Source organism: Seriola dumerili, unplaced genomic scaffold, assembly GCF_002260705.1.
Source record: "Seriola dumerili isolate Sdu_G_001 unplaced genomic scaffold, Sdu_1.0 BDQW01000017.1, whole genome shotgun sequence".
Taxonomy (NCBI): domain Eukaryota; kingdom Metazoa; phylum Chordata; class Actinopteri; order Carangiformes; family Carangidae; genus Seriola; species Seriola dumerili.
Window position 1 is genome coordinate 1,609,304 of NW_019174272.1, and position 23,724 is coordinate 1,633,027.

General features: G+C 41.7%; 1 protein-coding gene across 1 annotated transcript; it reads left to right on the top strand.

Annotated features, from left to right (window-relative positions):
• Nucleotides 1-813: 813 nt before the first annotated feature.
• sv2c (synaptic vesicle glycoprotein 2C) lies at nucleotides 814-23,339 on the top strand. Its single transcript, XM_022758959.1, has 12 exons — nucleotides 814-1,605; nucleotides 11,067-11,247; nucleotides 12,373-12,524; nucleotides 17,881-18,014; nucleotides 18,477-18,566; nucleotides 19,011-19,121; nucleotides 19,273-19,361; nucleotides 19,798-19,962; nucleotides 20,178-20,311; nucleotides 20,536-20,742; nucleotides 20,977-21,136; nucleotides 21,322-23,339. Exons 1-12 carry the CDS (start codon nucleotides 1,008-1,010, stop codon nucleotides 21,503-21,505), a joined length of 2,205 nt encoding a protein of 734 aa, XP_022614680.1. The 5' UTR covers nucleotides 814-1,007; the 3' UTR covers nucleotides 21,506-23,339.
• The last annotated feature ends 385 nt before the right edge of the window (nucleotides 23,340-23,724 follow it).

Sequence of the window (23,724 nt, forward strand, 5' to 3'; positions counted from 1 at the left end):
TGTTGGGCTGGGGGGGGGGGTCTCCCTCCCCTCAGAGCTGGTCTGCCAAGATGGGAAAGGGCTTCCCCATCCATGCCGCGTGTGCGCACACTCACATGTGTGCGTAGCATGTTTGAGATGTGTGTGTATCTGTTGATGCGTGCTTCCTGCACAAAATTAGAGGCCTTAGAGAATAAGTATTGTGTGTCTGTGTGTGTGTCAGAGCGTGCATTTATCTCTGTATCCACATGTGACCATTTCTTCTTTCCTCCTTCCTTTGCACGGATTAAATATGACAGTGCCGTTCTGGTTGGATCGTCACTCCCATTATAATAAACCAGCTCTTTATTGGGGGCAAATTGATTTTGAGCAGAGCCTTGTTTATTAGCTTCTGTTCCTCAGAGCTGATCATGAGTCAGCAGATTCAGCATCTCCGTTTAAAATGCTCATCTCTCCAAAACTACGGTCAACTCATGAAATATAGAACAAGGAGAGCGCCCCTGGAAATTGAATGTTCATTTTGAATAAATACTGAACACTATACAGCCAAAGCCTTTTTCTTCACGTCACTCTGGATGATTAAAAGGCCTGGGAGAATGGCCAGTGAATGATTAAAGAGGGTATGTGCTGTCACTGCAATGTCACCTGTTAGTCTGGGATAGTTACGAATGTAGCGGGGGGAGACATGAGTTACGGGCACTATCTGATGATCATCTCCCTCTCTTTTACTTTCTTTCTTTTTCCTTTCTGATCTCTCCCCTGTCCCTTCTCGTTCTCTCTCTCTTTTTTTTTATCTGTCTGTCTCTTACCCTTCCCCCATCTCTTTCAGCCCGGCCAATGATTGCCACAGCCATTGTGGGTTATCTCCTGTGGTGACTGCAGACTCAAGAGTTTCCTTCCCTGCTGCATCTTGAGACCCACTGATCTCACCATTCTTGCAATCCTCCCATCAGCTTGCCCCTCTTCCCTCTTTCTTCTACTTCGAAGTATCCTTTGAACCCCCCTGAAGACCTACCGGTGGAGCCAGAATGGAGGACACTTACAATAACAGGACTTCTCTGGTTAAGGGGGCCAAGGACATAGTCAAGGAGGCCAAGCGGCATGCAACCAAGAAAGTCAACAAGGCGGTGGACCGCGCCACAGACGAGTACTCATCCCACCGCAACTACAGCCGATTCCAGGATGAGGAGGACGGTGACGAGGATTTCTACCGGAACCCCCCGAGGCAGGATGGAGAGGGCTACCATGACAACGAGGATGGCTCCAGCGATGCCACAGAGGGCCACGATGATGAGGATGAGATCTACGAGGGCGAGTACCAGGGGATCCCCTCGGCAGGAGATAGCAAGCATAAGGAGGGCCAGGTGGCACTGGGGCAGCCGATGTCAGATGCCACAAGGGACCGTAGGGAGCTGGAGCAGGAGAGACAGGCTGACGAGGAGGAGCTGGCCCAGCAGTACGAGCTGATCATCCAGGAGTGTGGCCACGGGAGGTTCCAGTGGCAGCTGTTCCTGGTGCTCGGGCTGGCGCTCATGTCAGATGGGGTGGAGGTGTTCGTGGTGGGCTTTGTGCTGCCCAGCGCAGAGACAGACATGTGTGTGCCCAACTCCAGCTCGGGATGGCTAGGTAAGGGAAGCCTGTGTGTGTTGTTGAGTGTGAGCGAGTGTGCCGTGCATCTACTGTGGGGAAAAAAAATGCAGTTCCTTCAATATTAATTAAATTGCACGTGCTAAAACACCTAATACTTGCAATGCAACTTCTGCATGTAAAATGTATGGCTGTGCATACAACATGGACTAAAATGATGAAGGGGAGAAAATAACCCTGATGATGTCATATTAGCTTGGGCCTGGAGACTACAAATTTATAAGAAGAAAGCCATGTCGGTGGCATGGAGTGTGAAAGACGTGCGTTTACCAGGAAGGTAATGCAGAAAATGTGGCTTTCAGTGTTTTTGGTGCTGCACCCACTCTAGGTCCACATGATCAGAGGACATTATCCAATCAGTATGATGGATAATTGAGCAGGATGAGCTGCAACACAAGATCGCAAACATCAGTATATGATTTTAACTATTTGATCATAAAATATGTTTTTGGCTCAGAAGAGGACCTATTTGGTAAAATAACTTAATTTTTTCTGGTGGTGTGGCCGCCCTTGAATATAAAGGTGTAATTGTCATGCATTCTACATACTGAATAGTATGCAGTAAGAGTACTCGGTATTTTCCAAGCATAAACATGTTACTAATGAAAGTCATGGTTTGGGTGGGGCCACACTACTTCCTGTGGGGTATCGTTTGACAGAAAAGATAAAAGAATAATTCTGTGTATTTGCGCTTTACGCGTCACACTTTATCCTATAGTCGTGTTTCACATGGATGAGGTGTTTCGGTCCACTGGTCTCTGTGTCAGGATTAAGAAGGCAGCTAGTATTCCCTGTGTGCTCTGTGTGTTGAGCAGGAGTCCCAGCAGGGCCCGTGGCTGTAGGTGTATAATCCATCACCACAGAGCTGTGTACAGGGGGCTGACTCACTGTGTCTGTGCCAGAGTGGCGAGGACATTAAATCAGGCACACAGACCTTAGATACTAACTGCCACAGTGAGACATGACAATGCATCAACTGTACCGCATCATCTGATGCAAAATTGATATGGCAGAGCCTCTTTGAGACTGGAGGTTGTGACAGAAAGTGTGAACAAATTTGGATTATAGTGGGTAAATGTGTAAAATAAGAAATTTACACACCCTGCCAGGTGTGAAATATTTATATTTTCATCATCATCATAATTTAGATTATAGTTACAGTATACAGTATATACAAAATTGTTTATTTAACCCTGTCAGATAACAAAAAGTCAATAATTATTGCTTTATTGCATCTATATGATAGTAAATACACAGATTGCTCAGATTGGGAGTGTAAATATTATTTTGACATGATGAAACAGTTTGTTAATAGCATATGTCTGTGAGGAGTCACTGTTAAATCCTCACAGGATGTGACTTCATTTTTCTGTCTCTTTCCAAGTATCCACGTAAACTCTTCTCTTCCTCTCTAACCAAGCAAAGTCCTGCAGGCATTCATGCTCTACGCTCTGCTTCTCCTTGTTCGTGACTCCATCCCTCACCCCCGTCCCTCCCTCTCACCCTCCATTCTATGTGCCTCTCTTTTCTTCTCCCATCCTCCCCCATTCTCCTCTCCTTTCTCCTTCTGATTGCCCTGAGGCTCCTCCCCGTTGAGGTGAACATGATTGGTGTTTTTTTTGTATGTGTGTATATGTATGTATGTGTGTATGTATGTGTGTGTGTGTGTGTGTGTGTGTGTGTGTGTGTGTGTGTGCGTGTGCATGTCTGAGCATAGCCTACATGATTACTATGACCTTGCTGCTATCCATTTGGAGTTTTCCGGAGTAATTACACTTAACTACAGCCAACAAAATGAGGTGAGTGGATGTCTTACAGGTGCCATGGCAATATTTTATTGCCTTGAAGTGCAGAAATAAACCACAGCCAGTTAAACCTGTCGATGATTTTGATTAGGGTGGTTTCGTTTTTCACATGTTTTTTTTTATTTTAATATAACCTTTATTTAACCGAGCAGAACAACGTTCTTATATTGCAATGACAGCCTTACAATAAGATGTCGTCTTCATGGTGGTCTGGTGGTGGTGATAAAGAATAGCATTCAGAAGGCACAAGGGCTAGACCTCCCACCATGAGATCTGGGGACAGTTTTAGCAGTGGTACCTGCAGCTTGGTTGTATGTTCAATTTAACACACTTGGCAGATTCCACATGTGGAAAGTCGGTAAAAGATCATGTCCTTGTTACTGCGCCACAGTGGCTCCTACTGGTTGGTTGTTGCTGCACGAACAAGGTTTTTTTTCCACCTGTGTTACACCCTCTTTGTGACACTCTATATCTGTACTATATATAGATCTCCTTGCACTTATTAAATAGATGTATTACTTAGGCCAAGGTCTCCTACTGCACTGAAGCTCTCTAGTGATGTCCCTCATGCTTTGGATAAAAGCATCTGCCAAATGAGTAAATGTAAATGTAAATATACAAGAAACAAGGTTTCTGTAATTGGGATCTGGGATTAGAGAAACTTGATTTCCCCAGATAGACAAAAGCTAATTTCTTGGTATACATGTAACCATTTGTCTAAATGGCTTTTTATGTGTGAGCAGGTGCATGACAAAGACTTGATCACTGAAGATGAAAGGAGAAATCATCAAGCATTAAATCAGTCAATCCAATGTCCAATTAAAGCTGAAACTAACACAAAGTACACGGTTTCCACAGCTGGAATTTTGACTATTTGTGCAAATCAGACACATTTGTGTTGAGAGGAAAAGCTGTGTACTCTCACTACAGAGTCTGTTTTCTTACTGCGTATTATATCACTGTTACAGTAAAGGTAAGTGAAGTAATACTTCAACCAAAGTAAGGTCCTAGATTTACAGTAACCAGGTAACTACACAGGAAAATCTAACCAGGTTTCCTGCGTGCAGGTAAACGGCAGGTATTTCAGCGGAGGCATGTGGCTGTTGACATGACCAGTGATGGAGTCAGCAGTAAAGTGGAACAGGCCATTCCAGAGGAATAAAAGACAAAAAAAAATCCCTATTCCCCCCCCAAACTAATAGCTTTTAAATAAATCAAACTTTCAAAAACACAGTTGCTCGGCAAACAAGAAATTATTCATTTTATTAGAAATTTCACTTCACAGTCTAGAATCATTTGAATTACAGAGTTTCTCAAAGAGCCATTTGGTGTATGGTTAGTTCCACCTGAGCTGGACTCCCATCATAGTTGCATTGTGCAGCTCCATTAACCATATAACAGGCGGAGACAGACGCAAGCTGCACGGACTGAGCTGAGTGTAATGGGATGGGATGGATGACTAAAATGCTGATTAGATTACTGAATTCAATTTGGTCCCACCAGTATCCAGATCTCGCAGGAATCTGTAACGCTACATGGGAATGAAGGACGGAGAGTTGGGGGTATAGGAGGTGGTGACATACTGTAAACACTTTAAATGAGAGTGGACGATGTGGGAAGGAAGCAGGAGGGAAAACGAACGCTGTGAAACGCAATATGTGTGATGAGCAGGGGAGAGGAGGGAGGAGGAGGAGGGACAGCTTTGAAGCAGAAAGATTGCCAAGTTAGAGAGGAGTAATGGGGAGAGAGGTGTGGGTGGATGGGATCAGAGAGGTGGAAGATTGGTGGTATTCAGCACACCAACAATGTTAGGGAGAGGCTTAGCTATCATCTCAGACACAACAGACAATGGGAACGCATCACCCTATCATTACTTATTTGTTCTCTTAGGCTGTCTTTTCCCTGCTTTAACTCCCCTCATTTCTTCCTCTCTCACTCTCAACTTGTCTCTCCTCGTTTTCATTTAACAGCCACCTCTTCTTCTCTACCGTCGATGCCTCTCCTTCCCTTCTCGTTTCCGATCTACTTTCCCTCCTTCTTCTTCTTTTCGTCCTTACTTCCCTGTCTTCTGATCTCTCGTACCTTTTCCTTTCTTTCTTGGCTTCTTTCTTTGTGTCCCAGCTTCACTCTCCGTCTCCTCTCAAGCTCCATCTCTACATTACCTCTCTCCCTCTTTGTCTCCTTTTTTTTCCCCTATCGTTCCCCCGTCTTTCTCCCTGTGCGTAGGAACCAGCTGGCAGGCTATGTGGGGCTGCGTGGTCCAGGGGCAGCTGAGCGTGGCTAAACTGCAGTAAGATCGCAGCGTCACTGCGGAGATTACACTACTTGAGTAGTGCAGCTCCACATTGTGTGGGAGAGGAAGAAGGGGGAGTGTGTGACGGGACTGAGTGTGTGCACATTTGAGCGCGCATATGGACCAAACCTGCTGCCACCAGCAATATCAGCCACAAGTAAACCATGTCTAACTGCTCGCTCTTATCACAGCTCCATAGCATCACTGTATTTCATGCGAATTATCCACAGTCTTTAATGTAATGAAGGTTGGATCATTACTGATGCTGAGTGAGTCATTTTAAACCCTGCACTTGCAGCCCTACAATAGGTTACTCTCATATAGATTTCATTGAAATCCTGCCCCCACTGATATGACTTAAATATGACAAAAAGCTTCAATCTCTTTTCCTGCGGAGGTGGCAGAGGACGGAGGCATGAATCCGATCAAACTGACACGATGTAGTACAAATGTGATTACACGCTGCTCAGTGTAAAGGAGCTGATGACAGTGGAGCAAAGAGGAAACTAAGGCAAATAAATGAGAGGGAAAAGCACGGAGGAGAAGACAGAGGAAGAGGAGTGAAGAGAGGGGAGAAAAGGGAGGAAGGAAAAATGAGAAGTGAGCCAAGAAATTGGAAAGCAATAGGAGAAGACGCAAGCTGAGAAAAAAGAGAAATGGAGGAAAGGTTTGGAAAGAAAACGGGGAGGAGAGGTGAGGGAAAAGGAGAGGGGATGAAATGAGTGGCAATGAGGAGATGGAGAGAAACAGAGAGAAGGAGAAGAACATTTTCAAACAGAGAGAGGTACCACTGTGTAGACGTAGTGCGCACCAGGCATGCTGTTGTATGATAGTATCATCACTATGAATAAAACAGGACGGGTGGTTTTTTTGGGGGCTTTTTTGCGCAACGCTGAAACAGTTTGCACCGCTAAGAGCGAAGAGCATCAAAGCATGAAATCAGAGAAGAGGTCGTGATGCAGCTCAGCGCTCCCACGGCTCTCAGGGGGCTCCTCAGGATGTGACAGGACAGAAAACACTGCACCAGGGCCTTCCCCTTCCTCCCCCCTTCACTCTCTCTCTCTCACCCAATCCAGCAATTACCGAACTCTCCTCCCTCATTACCTTTCTCTCTCTTTTGTCACCCTCAAACTCCTTCATTGCCTCTGCTCTTTCTTCTGCTGCTCGCATATTTCATCCGCTTGCATTTGTGCTTTCTCCCGCATAAATTTTCTTTTTTCTTTTTTCTTTTTTATCTTCCCTCCTTCATCCTCAGCTCCTCAGTGGCCAGTTCAGCCTCACCAGAAAAGATTAAATGTATTTGAAATATTTTAATCTATGAATTAGATTTACTCTTTGGTCCTGTGTGTGTGTGTGTGTGTGTGTGTGTGTGTGTGTGTGTGTGTGTGTGTGTGCGTGTGCGTGTGCGTGTGCGTGTGCGTGTGCGTGTGTGTGTGTGTGTGTGTGTGTGTGTGTGCGTGTGCGTGTGCGTGTGCGTGTGCGTGTGCGTGTGCGTGTGTGTGTGTGTGTGTGTGCGTGTGTGTTATGTTATGCTCCATATCTTAGCCTAAAAGAACAACGCCTTGAAATTTGTCTTGTCTTTAGAGTGTGGCTTTGATTTTGCTGAATATTTACCATTCCTGGAGATGTGTTTTGACATCTCAACAGAGTGTCATGGGGCAAAACCTTTTGCTTCTGCCTGAGAGGTCTCCTGACACACTGTCATTTTCTGATGGTGCTCAGAGTCTATATGGGTCATCAAGTCTAAATTCAGCTGTATTTCACACTCTTATGGCGAGACAATTTGTATCAGCTGGCATCTGCTCAAGGAATATTTTTTTGCTTCTAAACGCGTCTAATCGATGTACATCTCTCCTCTGCAGGAAACCAAGCCTTTACATTTCACTCCTTCTGCAAGTTCAGAGGCGAAATTTCAGTCTTAGAATTAGGCCGAACTGAAGTCTATTGATTGCACCACTCCTCTTAGTTTGCAGGCCTGAGAAAGGATGGCTCTACTAAATCAATGACAGGGCAGTAGCGGGTGAAAGAACTCGGTGAAGGGGTTTCATTAATTAAAATACTCTAGCTGAAGCTCTTGTGGTCCAGCCTTATCATTTCCAATGTGTTCTATTGACAGATTGACTGTAGACTCAGCATCAGTCTAATGAAATGTTGAAACATTTCATGGGTGACATGGGTGAACTGGCTTGTGGGGATCATCAGATGCAGAACATTTATTTACCATTACGTTGATTTATTCATATTGAACACATTTTATAGGAATACAAACACTATTACATAACCTCCACCCCAGTAAAGACGCAGAAGAAATATTATCATTAAAGATATATCAATGCAAGGATAGGATAACCTTTGAAACATTGCATTGTGTCAGCTGGGTCCATGGGCAGATCCTTCAATGCTTAACTGAAAACCTGACCTTGAAGACGACAGCAGTTTTAGTCAAAAGCCCGGGTTGTTATATTCCATCACCAGTGGATTGTCTGTTACCTTTAAAAAGATAGAAAATCCTATTTAGGCTTCAAGACATTTAACTGTGACAACCACCCACATGTTACTGTCACTGAAGGTAACGTCTATGTGTTGCCAACATGGAGTAAGGAGTAATCTAATTTTTCCATGTTGGTTTTTAAAGAGCTTTGTATTTTGACAAAAGTATACAAAGAAAAAACATTTCCGTAATCCAATGAGCAGATGCATGTGAGGAGTCATTTGTTACTTTGGAGTAAAATATTATGGTAACTGCTTGGTAGGAGTCCAAGCGCTATACAATATGTGACTGTATCACACCGATGTTACACTGAATGCGGAGCGTGACTCAGAAACAAATTAGAAATGAGGCAAAGGAGACAAGACGATGTTGGAATATGTGCCATAATTCTCTGACATGACAGGTTAATGCTACGCAAACCACTCTTTGGTCTTTTGGTGGTGAGACAGACCTCATAATGTTAAGGGATGTCTGTGCTATTTTCGGATTATATACTACACTACTTTCCATTTTCCTGGTGCAGGCACTGCTGACATCATGCTCTCCGAGATGCCGTGCAGCAAGTCGGACAGAACATCAATAAATTCATTACGTAATAGACTGTCCTGTGAGGGATGTACTCATTAGTCAGTGTGTTATTACTTTATTTTTTTAAGGGTACTAAAATAGCAGGAATCAGAGGCTCTTTCTTTGTTGGATTTTTTCTCTAAAAACCTAACCCCCCCCCCAAAAATAAAACGAAAAGAAAAAAGAAAAAAAACTGTTTATTGTTTGTATGAAAAGTTGAGTGCAGAAACAAAATGAAAGGCCCTCTGGATGTTTGGATGCATGACATTTAAATGCGTGGCCAGTGGGTGTTTGCCTGCGCACCGTATTTCTAGCCTCTCCTTAATGAAGCAAATTTGAACTGTGCGTAGACTGAAGACTTCCTTTAAATTTAGAATTGAATTTATGGTACCTTCAGGCGAGTATCTAGATGGCTGCCAAATGTGACAGATAGCTGGGTTTTGACCCCTGAAGCGAGAGAGTCAAACAGATATCTGCTCACAGCAGAGGAGAAGAAACCTGACTGCAGACATTACAGGAAGGAAACGCATCTCGCTGTTAAGATTATTGTAATGGGATGAACAGAGTGTCCCCACGGCTGAGTCATATCACTCCATGTATGACTGCCACTTTCGCATTCTTTTCTTTTTTCTGTGGATTTATTTAGTTCATATATTTATGAATACAAATATCCTCTCAGGTTTATGTTTATATGCCTTCATGTGTCTGTAATATTGTCTGTTAGTGAAATATTCAGTGTTTTAGCCTGGAACAGAAATCTCAAATAAGGAATTTCAAAATGGGAAAAGAAAATGCAGTTGAAGCTGCTCTTTGCATGAAGACTGCTAACCACACAATGCCAGATATGACTCGGACTAAAGCAGTGACAATAGGCTCCTGTCTCCAGAGCAGATTCATGGTGATCAGAGGGAGAAATCAATGCTGTTTTGTTGGTGCATTGATCCCATTTGTGATGAGAGAGATTCAAAGAGTACGGAGGGCCCTTTTGTAAAGTCACCCTGTATTACTGTTCACATTTGTCTCCTCATTGATCTGAGCCTGTTTTCAGTCCTTTACACACTGTATTTACTCATCAATGATAGAGTGTGTTACTGGGGTCGAAGATTTTCCAACTGGGTTTCAGGTTCATTGTCATCAGTCAATTTTTAGGATCCAGTCAGATTAGTAGGAATACTGTGGCTTTAATTTAGAGAGAATAGGTATGATATATATCTTGGGGAATGTGTGTCTGTGTGTGTGTTAAACTATAAAATATTTTGAGTGATATCAGCACTTACATCTAGAAGCTATTTAATCTATTTGTCCCCTTTTTAAAACAGCACGATCATCTATAAACGTAGCTTTCCATATGGAGTCAGTCACTGAACATAACTTCCAATTCACTGATGAACATTCAGCAATAATGGAGGCACAAGCTTAATGTGGCTCCATATTTTAATTTGACACTTCGCCATTTGCCAGCAGAGGCACATTTGGAGGAAACGATTTCTAAAAAAGCTTCTTGGCTGAAAGTCAGTGTTGGGTGACTTTGACTACTTAGGCTGAGATATTTTCAAAATCTGATCCCACTAAGTTGACATTCACTACAATGAGTATTATTTTATGGTAAATAGTGATTATAAGAGTGAAAAATGCAAACCTGTGAAGATCATCTGTTCAAGCTGTCAGTAGTGAACGAGTGTCTGTCGTAGCTGCTCTTACCACTTCGTCTTATTAGCAACACATAATTGCTCTTTGGCTGAAATGCTTTGTTAAAATCAGTGGTTAGCAGCAGATGACTTCCTCTCATGTCGCATGTCAGTAACTATGAACATGTTAAAGAGGTGTATCTCGTAATGACTCCGCAGCTCCCCTCATCCCTAGTGGTCTTTATAGCATCTTATAACTCTCACCTCTCATCAGCATCATGGTTAGCATGGAGCTTTTAGCAGCTAACAAGCAGGATATTTCCAATAATAATTAATAATAATGATAATGATGATGGTATTACTGTTCCTATATATGTCACGTATAATATGCTTGGATTTGCTTGAGTATGAATGAATATATATGTATATATATATATATATTCAAGCAAATTATACGTGAAAAAAAGACTGTAGTGAATGTAGTGATAAAGACTGATGAGAGCACTGGCACCAAAATCACCTTTATTAACCTTGAGACCAAAGTGTACAAACTCAGTCAAACATATGCACATGCAGGAATATAGAAATGTGAGGTGATGCACTGTATATTGAGGCAAACAAAAAATCAGGCTCCTCTCTCCTCCTTCTCTTTCCAGGCAGTGTTGTTTACTTGGGGATGATGGTGGGGGCGCTCTTCTGGGGAGGGATGTCTGACAAAGTGGGCCGCAGACAGTGCCTCCTCATTTGCATGTCCACGAATGGCTTCTTCGCCTTCCTGTCATCTTTTGTCCAGGGATACGGCTTGTTCCTCCTTTGCCGTCTCGTCGCAGGCTTCGGGTGAGTCTGATACAGCGGAGGTCATTCTGGGGCCGAACGAGGATGGCAAGCCGTCGGTTTAGATGATCTGTGAAAGTTCAGTCAAGTGGTACACCTCAAAATCCTCTCTGGTAACAGGATGGTCACACTATCTAAATGTATGCACCAGGGCTACATCAGTCAAAGTAAAGAATTCATGTCTATGAGGCAAAATCTATTTGAAGAGTGTTTTCCTGTAGTAATTAGGAGGGACAGAGACGTGTTCTGTCCCTACTAATTACTACTCCCTTCGTTGACTTCCACTGAATAATTGTCAGAGTTGTTGAAAAAAAGCTCAAAGCAATTTCCTTAAATGATTACTTAGAGCTTGTTTTTCTCTCTCACTGCTCTATACAGAAAGTTTCTAAGATTCTGACTCCTCATCATAGAAGGTTTACTATACATCCATCTGTTAAGTTTCCTTTCCAGCTAAATTAATGTTATTGTCCTATGCTTTTAGGATGCAGAGCAGTAAGAACTATTAACAGACAATGTTAAAGCCAGTGGCAGTGGCATCCTCACTGCATGAGGAAAACGTCTTGAAATCTTAGAATCTCTTAAAATAACCAGAGTGTGTGAAAAGGATAGATGGTGTGTCATCCTCTTGCGACATAGGAACGTGGTGTACACTGTGATTTATTGTGTCCTCTTCTTTGGCAGGGTAACTGTTCCTTTAAGAGCTAATTTAGTAATTGCGGCTCCTTCATTCTCCTCAGAGTCCTTCAGAGTAATTGAAAAGGCTTTCTAAACTGCCAATTCGAACTGTGCCACTGAAACATGAGGAACTGGCACTACGGGATTTTTTTGGATTATGTTTTGGCAAAAACAAAAAAAATTTTCTTAGCTGTGCTTATTTTTTGCTTACTTTGTCTCCTTTGTAGTCTGTGCAATGACCTTTCAATTAATCCCATTTTTAAAGGAAAACAATCCAAGAAATAAGGCCACAAACTGAGGGATGAAGGCAAAGCATGTGAAAGCAATCATAAATGCAACTACTGTATGTGAAAAAAGTAAACCTTAAGGATTCATCAAGTTCAGTTTCTGCCCTGTTTGTGGCTCCACCTGCCTTACTCCCACTCACTTTCCCATTCTCTCTGGTTCTTGCAGGATAGGAGGCGCTGTGCCCATCGTTTTCTCCTTCTTTGCAGAGGTGTTGTCCAGGGAGAAGAGAGGAGAACACCTCAGCTGGTTGTGTATGTTCTGGATGATTGGAGAAATCTATGCATCTGCTATGGCCTGGGCCATCATACCACACTATGGTGAGTTTACCAGCTAGAAAATGTTGTGTTACACATACACCCATCTGGAAATGGCACTATTCCTTGGATTGTGCTTTATAGTAAAGAAAGAAATGCTTAAAGTTATGTCTTGTGAAAGCCTTGCCAGGATTATATGTAACAATATTGATGAGATGCTTGGCAACGTGACTTCATGCTAAGCTCCTTACTACAGGTTACAAAACTGCAAGGCTTCCCTGTGGCCGTGGGTAGAAGTGCCAGTTTTCCCTGCCATGAGAATCAATCACTTAATAGCTTTGAGTGGCTGCAGACTGGGAGAGGCAGAGGTTAAGAGATTAACGTATGCATGGATCCCACGGTGCAGATACATGCTGAAAGGGATAGGGTGATTTATGACAACACTGCGTTAGATATCAGCTGGACTCATAAAGAAAAGAAACAAAAAGTAGGGAATGAGCTTTCTTCCTCTACTCTTTTCCTACTTCATGCTTTTTTTTCCCCCAACCTACTGTCCGTTCCTTTTACAGCCTCCTCTCTCCTCCTGTTTTGTACTCTCCCCGTCTCTCTGCCTAACTCTGTCCTTCCTTTTATTACCTCTCCTCTCTCTCCATTCTCTGTCTCTGCAGAGTGTTCTTCTTGATCAAGCATAATTAGGTTTTTCTCCTTGCTCTAATGGGACAAAGCTACAGCTAGAGGTGATTTATGGCCAGACCATGCTTTCGCCAACCTGTGACGTCAGGGAGAGAGTGACAGTGCGCATGTGTGTGTGTGTGTGTGTGTGTGTGTGTGTGTGTGTGTGTGTGTTTGTTGCTGTAAGTGGCGTGGATGATGTTTTACTGGGCTGCAGCCACATACAGGTCTTCTTCAAGGGAAATTGAAGGCAATAACATCTGACACTGTAAGAGGTCATTCAAGTTAACACACACACACACACACACACACACACACACACACACACACACACACACACACACACACACACACAGAAAGGCACATGAGAACACACACTGCATATCTAATCATGGAGTTTCTGATTAATAGCTTACACCTTACTCAAGGAGATGCATACACACATGCACAAATGCAGACAGCGCTTTAGATCTGCTCACATGGATGTGCAGAAGCACACTGGTGAAGGACTCCCAAAACCCTCTGAAACCAGAATGAGTCCTCATGAAGAAACGCTGCTGTCAGATCTGCTGATATCGTACTGAAGGGATGGTTGTGGCCTCACTTTGCTCTTATTCTCTCAGACACTCAATACCACTCTGCCTCTCTTTCTCTAAAAGGGAACTACGTGTCTTGCATACATACTCCAGCGCTCACCACTGGTTTTTTATGTTTTCCCTAAAGTGCTGCACTGGCTTCAACCAACAGCGCTACGATGGGGGCGAAAACGCCTCCTGCACAGATACCTTTATGTCTTAGAATGACATCAGCGACGGGTTATGATACAAGTGCCTCGGTTTGGGTGTTTAATACACCATTAGAGCTCTCATTTATCTTCTCCACTTGCTGACTTCTAATGTCTCCCAAAAGCCTCCCTGCCAGACTCACAGCTGGAGTCCTGAAGCAGGTCCGCCTGGCACAGATCCTCATCCCGCTGACAGGAGAGTTTGAGGGGTTTACTTGCTGCCAAGCAAGCCCACCAGTGGAGCTCCATCATTAGACACTGCTCAGATCTACAGATTCAAGTTTAAACACCCCCGGTGGACTCCACATTATTGACAATTACTTGTATCTTCTCTACTTGTAACTTATTATCTTTGAAAGGCATCTATCTATCTATCTATCTATCTATCTATCTATCTATCTATCTATCTATCTATCTATCTATCTATCTATCTATCTATCTATCTATCTATCTATCTATCTATCCACAGTATCTAGGCCTGGGAGTAGTGTAGCACTGCTGACTCAGTCATCCATAGACTTAGTCAATTATGTACATAATCCCTGTAATGAGATTTCCAGTGACATGGGTGAAACACTAACCCTGTGGGGCAGGAAGCCACGCTACATATCTGTAGAAAAGGCAATCACTGCTGAACAACTCCTTCCCTTTCTCTGTTACTCTGTCTCTTGCTGTCTCGTTCGCTCTTCATTTCTCTCTCTCACTCTGAGTCACTCCAGACGTACACACACACACACACACACACACACACACACACACACACACACACACACACACACACACAGAGAAAGCAGGAATACACACAGGCGAGACATCGTCTACGAAAGTCATTACTCCTGCTGTCCAACAAAAGACACTATGAGAGTGAAACCCAGTCATAGACTCACTTCCAATGTACGTTGTCTATGTTGTTACTTAGCACAAAAGCTGAACTTTAAACTGGCCAAGGAAAACATTAAATGTATTCTGTTCTTCTTGCACATTGTATTGTCTTCTGTACATTAAAATATTATTAATATTAATTAAATATTATAATTATTTCCTTTTGCTTTACATTAATCATTTTTGTTTCCGTTCTCCTTTCTACTGACACATTTTCATCTCTCTGATCTCTATTGGGATGCATATATTATATCACTTATGACAGACGCCCACCCTCCTTTGAAAATAGTTGTTTTTAGCAGTTGATATGCATTGCTATCAAAGCCGGATTTTAATATGCTGTGAGATTAATACATAGCAGCGTTTATCTGGCATAACCATTAGTGTTAACCCCCCCCCCCCCCCCCCCACTCTCTGACTCCTCTCCTACGCCTGTTGATGAATAATGGTGCTATTCCCTTTGGAGCAGCATCTCCATGAGGCACGATCTGTCGAGAGACGTGGGAGGTCACGACTGACACGGCAACCCCTTTCTGTGCTTCCTCCCAAAAATTCTAAAAAAATAAAGTCAATGAGAGCACAAATGCAGACCTACATGTAGAGTACGTTTGTGATTTCATCCTGGCTGGTCCTGGCATTACTGCGTATGTACTTTAGTTCCACTTCAGTTACATCACAGCCATACCTTTCTGTAACTTTTACACACACAATATGCAATAAACTTTTGTACATAAAAAGGCATTTGCGTCAAATACTTGGAGAGACAAAACATACCTCCACATATTTAAATTTAAATTACAGCATTACTCTGAATGTAATCTTATAGTCAGCCTCGCCCTTTTTAAGGTCTGCAGTTGAACATCTTCTGTCAGTTTAGTGACAATTTTGTTTTGAAGATTGTACCTCTATGACAGAGAAAGAAAGAACCATGAATAAGGTTGTTTGTGTGTTTGTGCAACTTGGCACCAATTTCAAGCCTTTGATTATTTCTAACTCTAGGATGTTTTCTTGCAAAAAAAAAAAAATCAGTTCTCTTTTCTCCACTTGAACGGTTTAGAAAATGCTTTGAGAATAAATGTCATTTTTCAAAAGGAAAAGGAAAATGTATGATGCATAGTTTTGTATGTATGTTTCTGTATTTACTTGTATATTTATCCAGGTGGTAATATGGCATTATGGCATTATGTTAGTGGTGTCGGTGTCATCTGCATATGGTAATTCCTGTTATTAATTTCTTTGCTTTTTTTTCCTTTTTTTTGTGTGTGTGTATGTGTGGGCATGTGTGCATCTCCCCCTTTTGTGCGAGTGTATGTCTGTGCATGCGTGTGTGTGTGTGTTACAATGATTAATGAGTCTGGGAGAGTGCCTGTGGGCTGAGATCAGGTGCAACAAGATTTAACTTAGCAGAAAACACTCAATTCCTTTCCTACACATTCAATTAACCCGTCCCTGTGCACTTCTCTCAGCTCCCCCTGCAGAGCCATTCATCTCCGAGCTTACACTTCACTCTGCTCGGGCCGTGCAGCGCTGGTGTTTAAATGCCATCTTTTATTTGCAGCCCCTTTGTGTTCGCAGTATGAGATTCACGCATAACATTTAGAATCAGCCTCTCAGATCAAGTGGCCCAGTCCCTCCTCTGATAAGGATGTACACTGCCACATTATACACTAGTCTAATATTATTTAGGCACTGCTTCTTCAAAGCATCGTTTCAAGACTTATTAAGTAATCATATTTACTTTTATTATGCCCCTGTGAGTTGAAGATTGGCTAAACAGCCACTTGCTGAGTGCATAATTCATCAGTAGATATACAAGCACTTCTAGGTAAAAAAGAAGTGCCATAATATGTTAAATGTCATTTAGCAGCATTTGTGTGTGTAAAAAATCACAGCACTTTGATTTGTGAGCTTTCAGATTAACATGAGACAACAACTAGAGCTCTGAAGACGCCAAAACATCTTTTAAATCCCGACAACTCATGACAATGTGCCAAACACAGATAAGCTACAAAAAAAAAAGAAAAAAAGAAACCATTCAAAATTAATATGGCAGACATACAGTATATTATACTATATCCAGTATTTTAGTATGTACCATAATGTTGTCAACTGTTGCTGCAATGTTTGCACTGGTGGTCTATTTTTGTTAAAGCAACAAAAGTACAAATCCATATTTTTTGACATAATCAAATGATGTAATTTGATTATGTGTAATGTGAAAGATGTTGCTTGTATATATAGTATATCACAGCTTTCAGCCTCTTGTAGTTGATTGTATTGGTTTGTTAGAAATAGCGGCTGCCATCAGAGAACTTTATGGGTAGCAGCTATAAAAAATAACAGTAGACCACATAACCACTTATATGTGGGATGAGTCACTTGTAGTGACAAACCCACAGAGAATTATCATCATTATTACCACCAGACTCTGCAGCTCCTACTCAGCTCTACTCAGCTTTATAGCATGTTATATCTCATCATTTTGCTTTTATGGCCGTTAGCTCTACTGTTTTGGTTCACTCTCACCGCAGCATCAACGTTAGCATCTAGCTGGTGAACATAGTGGAGCATTAAGCAGGTTAAGATGCAGATACTTCCCTCAGCAGGTGGTGGGGACAAAAACAACTCTAAAAAAGACAGTAAATATTGGACTCAACATTGTCAGTTGGCCAGAAATAGCACTACAAAATGAATGCTATTGTTTCTCTGTATCTGCTGGGTGTGTAAATTAGTTCACCACAAAAACGTTATCCAGCGATAAGATATTTACAGCTTGTTCCACTGCCCCCAAGTGTCCAAAAGAACCAAAACAAAATACAATATTGCTGCTTTTAGTGTTTACATTATTTTGTCTACTCTTTATGTCAATGTAGTGTGATATAGTGAACCGTTAATCATGATGGCCTTCCTGTCCATCAGCTTACATTTGTGGATTATTGGTCTCAAATGAACAATTTTAACCATACCAGGTTTGGTTTATTGACCTCACTGGACATTTGAAAGCATTCATTTCCTGTTCTGCCAAGTCATCCATCTTCATCTGACGTGATTGTCACTGCCTTTGTGTGCCACCGTTTGCAGGTTGGAGCTTCAGTATGGGCTCGGCGTACCAGTTTCACAGTTGGAGGGTGTTTGTGGTCGTCTGTGCCCTGCCCTGTGTGTGTGCTGTGGTGGCACTTACCTTCATGCCCGAAAGCCCCAGATTCTACCTCGAGGTAAACAGATTTTGTTTCGAAGATACAGCTGTATCTTCGAGAATGCTGCATCATGGTGCTGTGTCATTGTCACCGACTGTCCGTGCTTATTCATTTTACACTGACCATATCTAGAAAGACACATCAGGCAAATTGAGAGCATTTGGACATTTCCCAACAGATCAGACCAGAAACTATGTGACTCATCCCAAAACAGGCCTTATATGCATCTGCAAAACAGAAGCTGAGAGATCCGTGACAGTAGGTTTGCTGCTGCAGGATAATTACCCTTTGAAGTAAAGTGAGTCACTGTTGTCGTGACTCTCATCATTTTGGTCCATCTTGGAGAAATCAAAGGCGCGTATTTAAGTACAGTGTACACGATTGTGGCTGTGAGACTGTTGATGTCCCTGAGTAAGTGAGACTGGTGCTGATCCCATGAATTTATATCTCTCTCTCTCACCTCACTTTCCCTGCTGTCAGGTGGGGAAGCATGATGAAGCCTGGATGATCCTCAAACAGATCCACGACACCAACATGAGAGCGCGTGGGCAACCGGAGAAAGTCTTCACTGTGAGTGTTTGTTTCTGTCTTTGGCTGGGTTTCCTTGACGCTTAAGGAAGCAAAGAGGCTTATATTCTGCCACCGCTGGGACAGGTTTTAACGCTTTCACTGTGCAGGATCACATCTGAATTATGAAGGTTCTGAAAGCTGTTTTGTGTCATTCAGGCTTATGTGCTGCGTGAGCTGCACTTTGGGAAAGCCTCTTAGTCAACACATGTTTCTTGAATTGATCATGTACTGTAGCACACGCTGTTTATGTTCACCCTTTTGATTCTGATTTGATTTTCATTAGTTATCATGTATAGTTGTGCTTTCACAGAAATAAGTGAAAAATCATGACGCTGCATTATCACTGCTATGTCAAGAAATGAACATCGTCTGAATATAGATTATACTGATTGCAATATACTGTTAATATTTTTGTTATACAATTTCCCATAATTCATTTTGCAGGTAAACAGGATCAAGATCCCTAAACAGCTGGATGAACTGGTTGAAATGGAATCAGAATCTGGCAATCCAGTTTCCAAGGTTTTCTTTAGGATAAAGGCTGAAACACAAGGGGTAATTCTTTATTTTTTTTGATTGAATTTCACTTGAAGGTTTTTTTTGTCAGCCACTTTTTATCTTTTGAAACTCATATCTTTCCACAGCTACAGCCCCAGATTTGTTTTGTGAAAACATGAAGTGTAATAAGTCTCTTGTCTCTCTTTAGATCTATATGAATCTTGTGAAGTGCTTCAACTACCCTATGCGAGAAAACATGACACGCCTGGCTATAGTGTGGTTCACGCTCTCATTCGGGTGAGCTTCTTTCTGATGTCACAAGTGTCACAGAAAAATCAGACAAGTTTCATTTCTTTGGTCAGATAATAGCAGTCGGCAGTTCGGGCTTGTGACCATATTGCACTTTTGTCATCTTGATCTCTCTGCTGTGCAGAAGTTGCATGGTCTCAAAATCAATCACAGTCTGTGGATCAATACTGGTCCATTGGTGTCTCAGTGGGAGCAGAGACAGGCGGAAAGCAGACAGAGATAAAAAAAGAAAGAAAAAGAAACAGCCTGAAAACACTGTAAAATCAAACAACAACCACAGGTTTCCCCTGGTGTTCTACCATGTCTGTCTGGTTCTCCACCTGTGTCTGTCTACACCTTTAAGTACTGTATGTGCCTATGACTATTTTTTTGGCTGTTGGATTAATCAGCTGATTCTGTTATCACTCTATCATTGTGGTTTCAGGTATTATGGCCTGTCTGTCTGGTTCCCTGATGTCATCAAACACCTTCAGGCTGATGAGTATGCCTCCAAAGTGATGATACACAACAATGAACGCATTGAAGACTTCACCTTCAACTTCACCCTGGAGAACCAGATACACAGAAATGGCCTCTTCATTAATGACCGGTAGGTCAAGTTACCAACAGGATTAGTGGAGGGAAAATCCTATGGATAATTGTTTAGTTTATAACGTAATTAATAGAGTACTTACAATTAAATGTGAACATATTTGTATAATACAAACAGGGAGATTTGGGATCTGAAATGCACTGCAGTTAAATGAAATTCTGCACTATAACAAGTGATAGAATATTAAAAGCTGAATGTAACTGTTTCTTCAGATTCATTAATATGAAGTTGAAGTCCGTCACCTTCATTGACTCTACCTTTCGTAACTGCTACTTCGATGATGTGACATCAGTGGGATCCTCCTTCCGTAACTGTACTTTCATTGATGCATTCTTCTACAACACAGGTGAGACGCCAGGATTAAAGATTCCTTAAACTTTTATTTGGACATAAATAGACAGTTGAGTGGTATATTTAGTCATTTCTGATTATCACATTCATCAGGTGAAATTGTGTCATGGTGAAAAAGAAATATAGTCTGCTCAAAGTCACAGACAGCATAGTTCTGACAGGTGATCACATCTGTTTTATTGTTGCCAAATTGTGATTTTTTTTTTTTTTTTTGGGCAGACATCGATGATTCCAAATTGATAGATGGCACAGAGGTGGTCAACAGCACATTCACTCACAACAAAACAGGATGCCAGATGACATTTGATGACGACTACAGCGCCTACTGGGTCTACTTCATCAACTTCCTTGGGACCTTGGCTGTTCTGCCCGGCAACATTGTGTCCGCCCTTCTCATGGACAAAATTGGGCGTCTGTCCATGTTAAGTAAGAACAAGGGGGAATAAGGGTGGGGTTCATGTTTTTGCGTGCACTTGAGTAATTGGTTTTCACATTGACTGTTGGATGCTGAAATGATTCATGCTCTGGATGTGGCATCCATCATTGTGTATGAGAGGCAATTTCTATAAGCCTCTATAATTTAGTCGTATATTAGTCAAATGAATGTCACTTGCACTAACTCTTGCTCCTTCACTCTCTTCGTGTTTGGTTGTCCATCAGGTGGCTCCATGGTGCTCTCAGGCATCAGCTGTTTCTTCCTGTGGTTTGGCACCACTGAGTCCATGATGATTTTCATGTTGTGCCTTTATAACGGCCTGAGCATCTCTGCCTGGAACTCCCTGGATGTGGTCACTACTGAGTCATTCCCTACTGTCAGGAGGTGAGCAATAATACAGATGAGTTATTATTTGTTTATATCATTGTTTAGACCCTTTTATTCAGGTATTTATGTGTGCATATAGATACAATGGACATATAAATCAAGAACATGCTGGTGATTCAACCTTTCCTCATTTGCCTCTCTTTTGATCCCCCTTCTGTCCTTGATTCTCTCTCTCCTCACAGAGGAACAGGCTTTGGGTTCTGCAACGCTCTGTGTAAGCTGGCTGCAGTCCTGGGGAACCTGATTTTTGGTTCTCTCGTCAGCCTCACCAAGGCCATCCCCATCCTCATGGCCTCGTCAGTGCTTGTCGGTGGAGGCCTGGTTGTACTCCGGTTGCCTGACACTAAGTCAAATGTCCTCATGTAACACCAGCTTGGCGTTCATTGGCTGGGATAAAACCTGGTTAAAACCTGGGTGAATCCAAGAGGATGCCCAGGGATTGTTGGGTAAGGAATGCAAATTGCTTGGTTTGTTCATGTTTTAACACTTGTTATCCCATTTCACAAATGTACCTTAAGTAAATCCGGGTAGCAACCCACCTTTTCATAGTGTGTTTGACTTTATATCAGTCAAACTCTTTACTTTCTGTGTAAGTCAATAATAAGCTCAATCATTTTGTGAGTGTTCTGTCTAGAGAGTTCCCATGACAGAGCTGGGAGTTTGCACAGAGTTTTGGCACTGAGACTTTGATGGAGTTTTGTTCAGTGACGGGTTGCACCTTCCAGCTGCAGCTATAACCTTTCGCGGTGTCACTGCATGGTTAAAGCTCGAGGCTTTTAATATTGATACAGTCTTATTAAGACAAGCCAGATGGGGAGAAAAGTGAAAAACAAGCTGTAATGAGCACAGTCTACCTGCTGTTTGACAACATTGGGAATAGATGATCAGACAGAGCGGACACACGACACAGCTGTATGACAGCTGGCTTGCCCACAGGACCCACATGCACAGGGCATGTTGTAGACTGATTGCAGAAAGTCAACCCATACTTTATGTGCAAATATGTGTCTTAAAATAGACTGACACTCACATATACCTACACTTTTTTTCCACTCAGCACTTACATCATTCTGTACACACAATACTGTATTTTGCTCAACATGACATTTGCTCAGACATCTGCAACCTTTTCAGAGTTGATCATAGTACGACACCAAGCCCTTTGCATTACCTACCCAGCCAAGAATCAAAAAGGCCATATTGAAAAACTGTATTTTCTTGTACCAATAATTGTATTGTATGTTGAATCCGAGGATGTTCATTTTATTTTATGCTGTGTTATTGTGGAAGTTGGAATGATGAATTATTCACTTTATCCAAATGTTGTTAGTCCAGCTCCCCTTCCACCTGTGTATTATTGTACAAAGGCTCTCTGATGAGCTGTCCTTCTGATTCTCGTTAGCTTTGTGTTGGATCTTGCTTGTGGCAGTGACATTGATAATGACGTGTCATGCCGTTTCCTTTTAAATATACTGAATGGCCTTTTTTAAATGTGCCTCTCCTTAACTGGAGCAGTCTGCCCATAGTCATGTAGTGTCCCAAGGTTATAAGGAACAGACAGAAACTGAATAGAAAGTGCATAGATAAAATAATTATGGTGTTTTTGTGAATATATGTGAAATATGTGGCCAAAACAATATTTTAGTAGGGTGTGAATTCATTTTTGGTCTAAACCTCATCTCTTCTGTTAGACATCCCTATTTTAATAGAACTTTTATTCCTGTGGGATAAGCCTCTCCTGAAAACAGTTGTTACAAAAGGTAACAATGAGCCAAAACATGATCAAGCGGTGTAAGTTACCATGCATGACTATAAAAGTAAAAATGTAAGTAAGTATACAATCAGGGCAAAATTGTGCCACCCATGACAAAAATGTCTCCTAAGGAAACTTTTTGGCTTTTTTGACTTTGTATCTTAAATTATCTTGGAAAAATTCATTTCAAATTGTGTTTGCATAACTGTTGAAATTGTGCAAATACAAAACCAGATGATAAATTTGAGCTCTGTCATTTGTAGTGATTTTGTGAAAAATCTACTTTTGCCATAATCTCACACTTGAAAACATACCTACCTTGTACTAATTATTATGTAATCTGTCTTTCAACATTGAAACCTCAATGCATACTGCTAAAGATAATGATAATAAGATAAAAATAATAAAGATAATATAAGATCATGTCGCTAATTTCAAAGTGTTAAAAAAACCTCTAAAAATTTTAATTTATATTGACAATTTCATATATATGTATGAAATTTGACATTTTTCATATATATATGTGTATTATGTATGTGTATGAAAAATGTCAATATATGTATATATGAAAACACAAAAAGTCAGTTGCTTACAGTCTTGTTTAATTTGTGTTTGTGGATTGTATTTTCTGTGGCTATCACAGCTTGTGTTCTCCTGCTTTTCTCTGCATTTGTGGTATCTGTGATTGCAGCATAGAGGTAGTTTGCCCTCGCACTGCAGTTGGCTCTTTCAAGGCTACTCAAAAAAACAAGAAAAAAAGAAAAGAAAAGAAAAACAGGCTTCCAAAGTGGTACTGTATATGTGCATCCATTTCCATAAACCTTTTTCTCAT

Excerpts from the sequence above, each read along its gene's own strand:
- sv2c (XM_022758959.1), top strand. The coding sequence starts at position 1,008 with ATGGAGGACACTTACAATAACAGGACTTCTCTGGTTAAGGGGGCCAAG. Across the intron at positions 18,015-18,476 it reads GCCCCAGATTCTACCTCGAG|GTGGGGAAGCATGATGAAGC; the intron begins GTAAACAGATTT and ends CCCTGCTGTCAG. Across the intron at positions 20,743-20,976 it reads TGGGCGTCTGTCCATGTTAA|GTGGCTCCATGGTGCTCTCA; the intron begins GTAAGAACAAGG and ends GTTGTCCATCAG.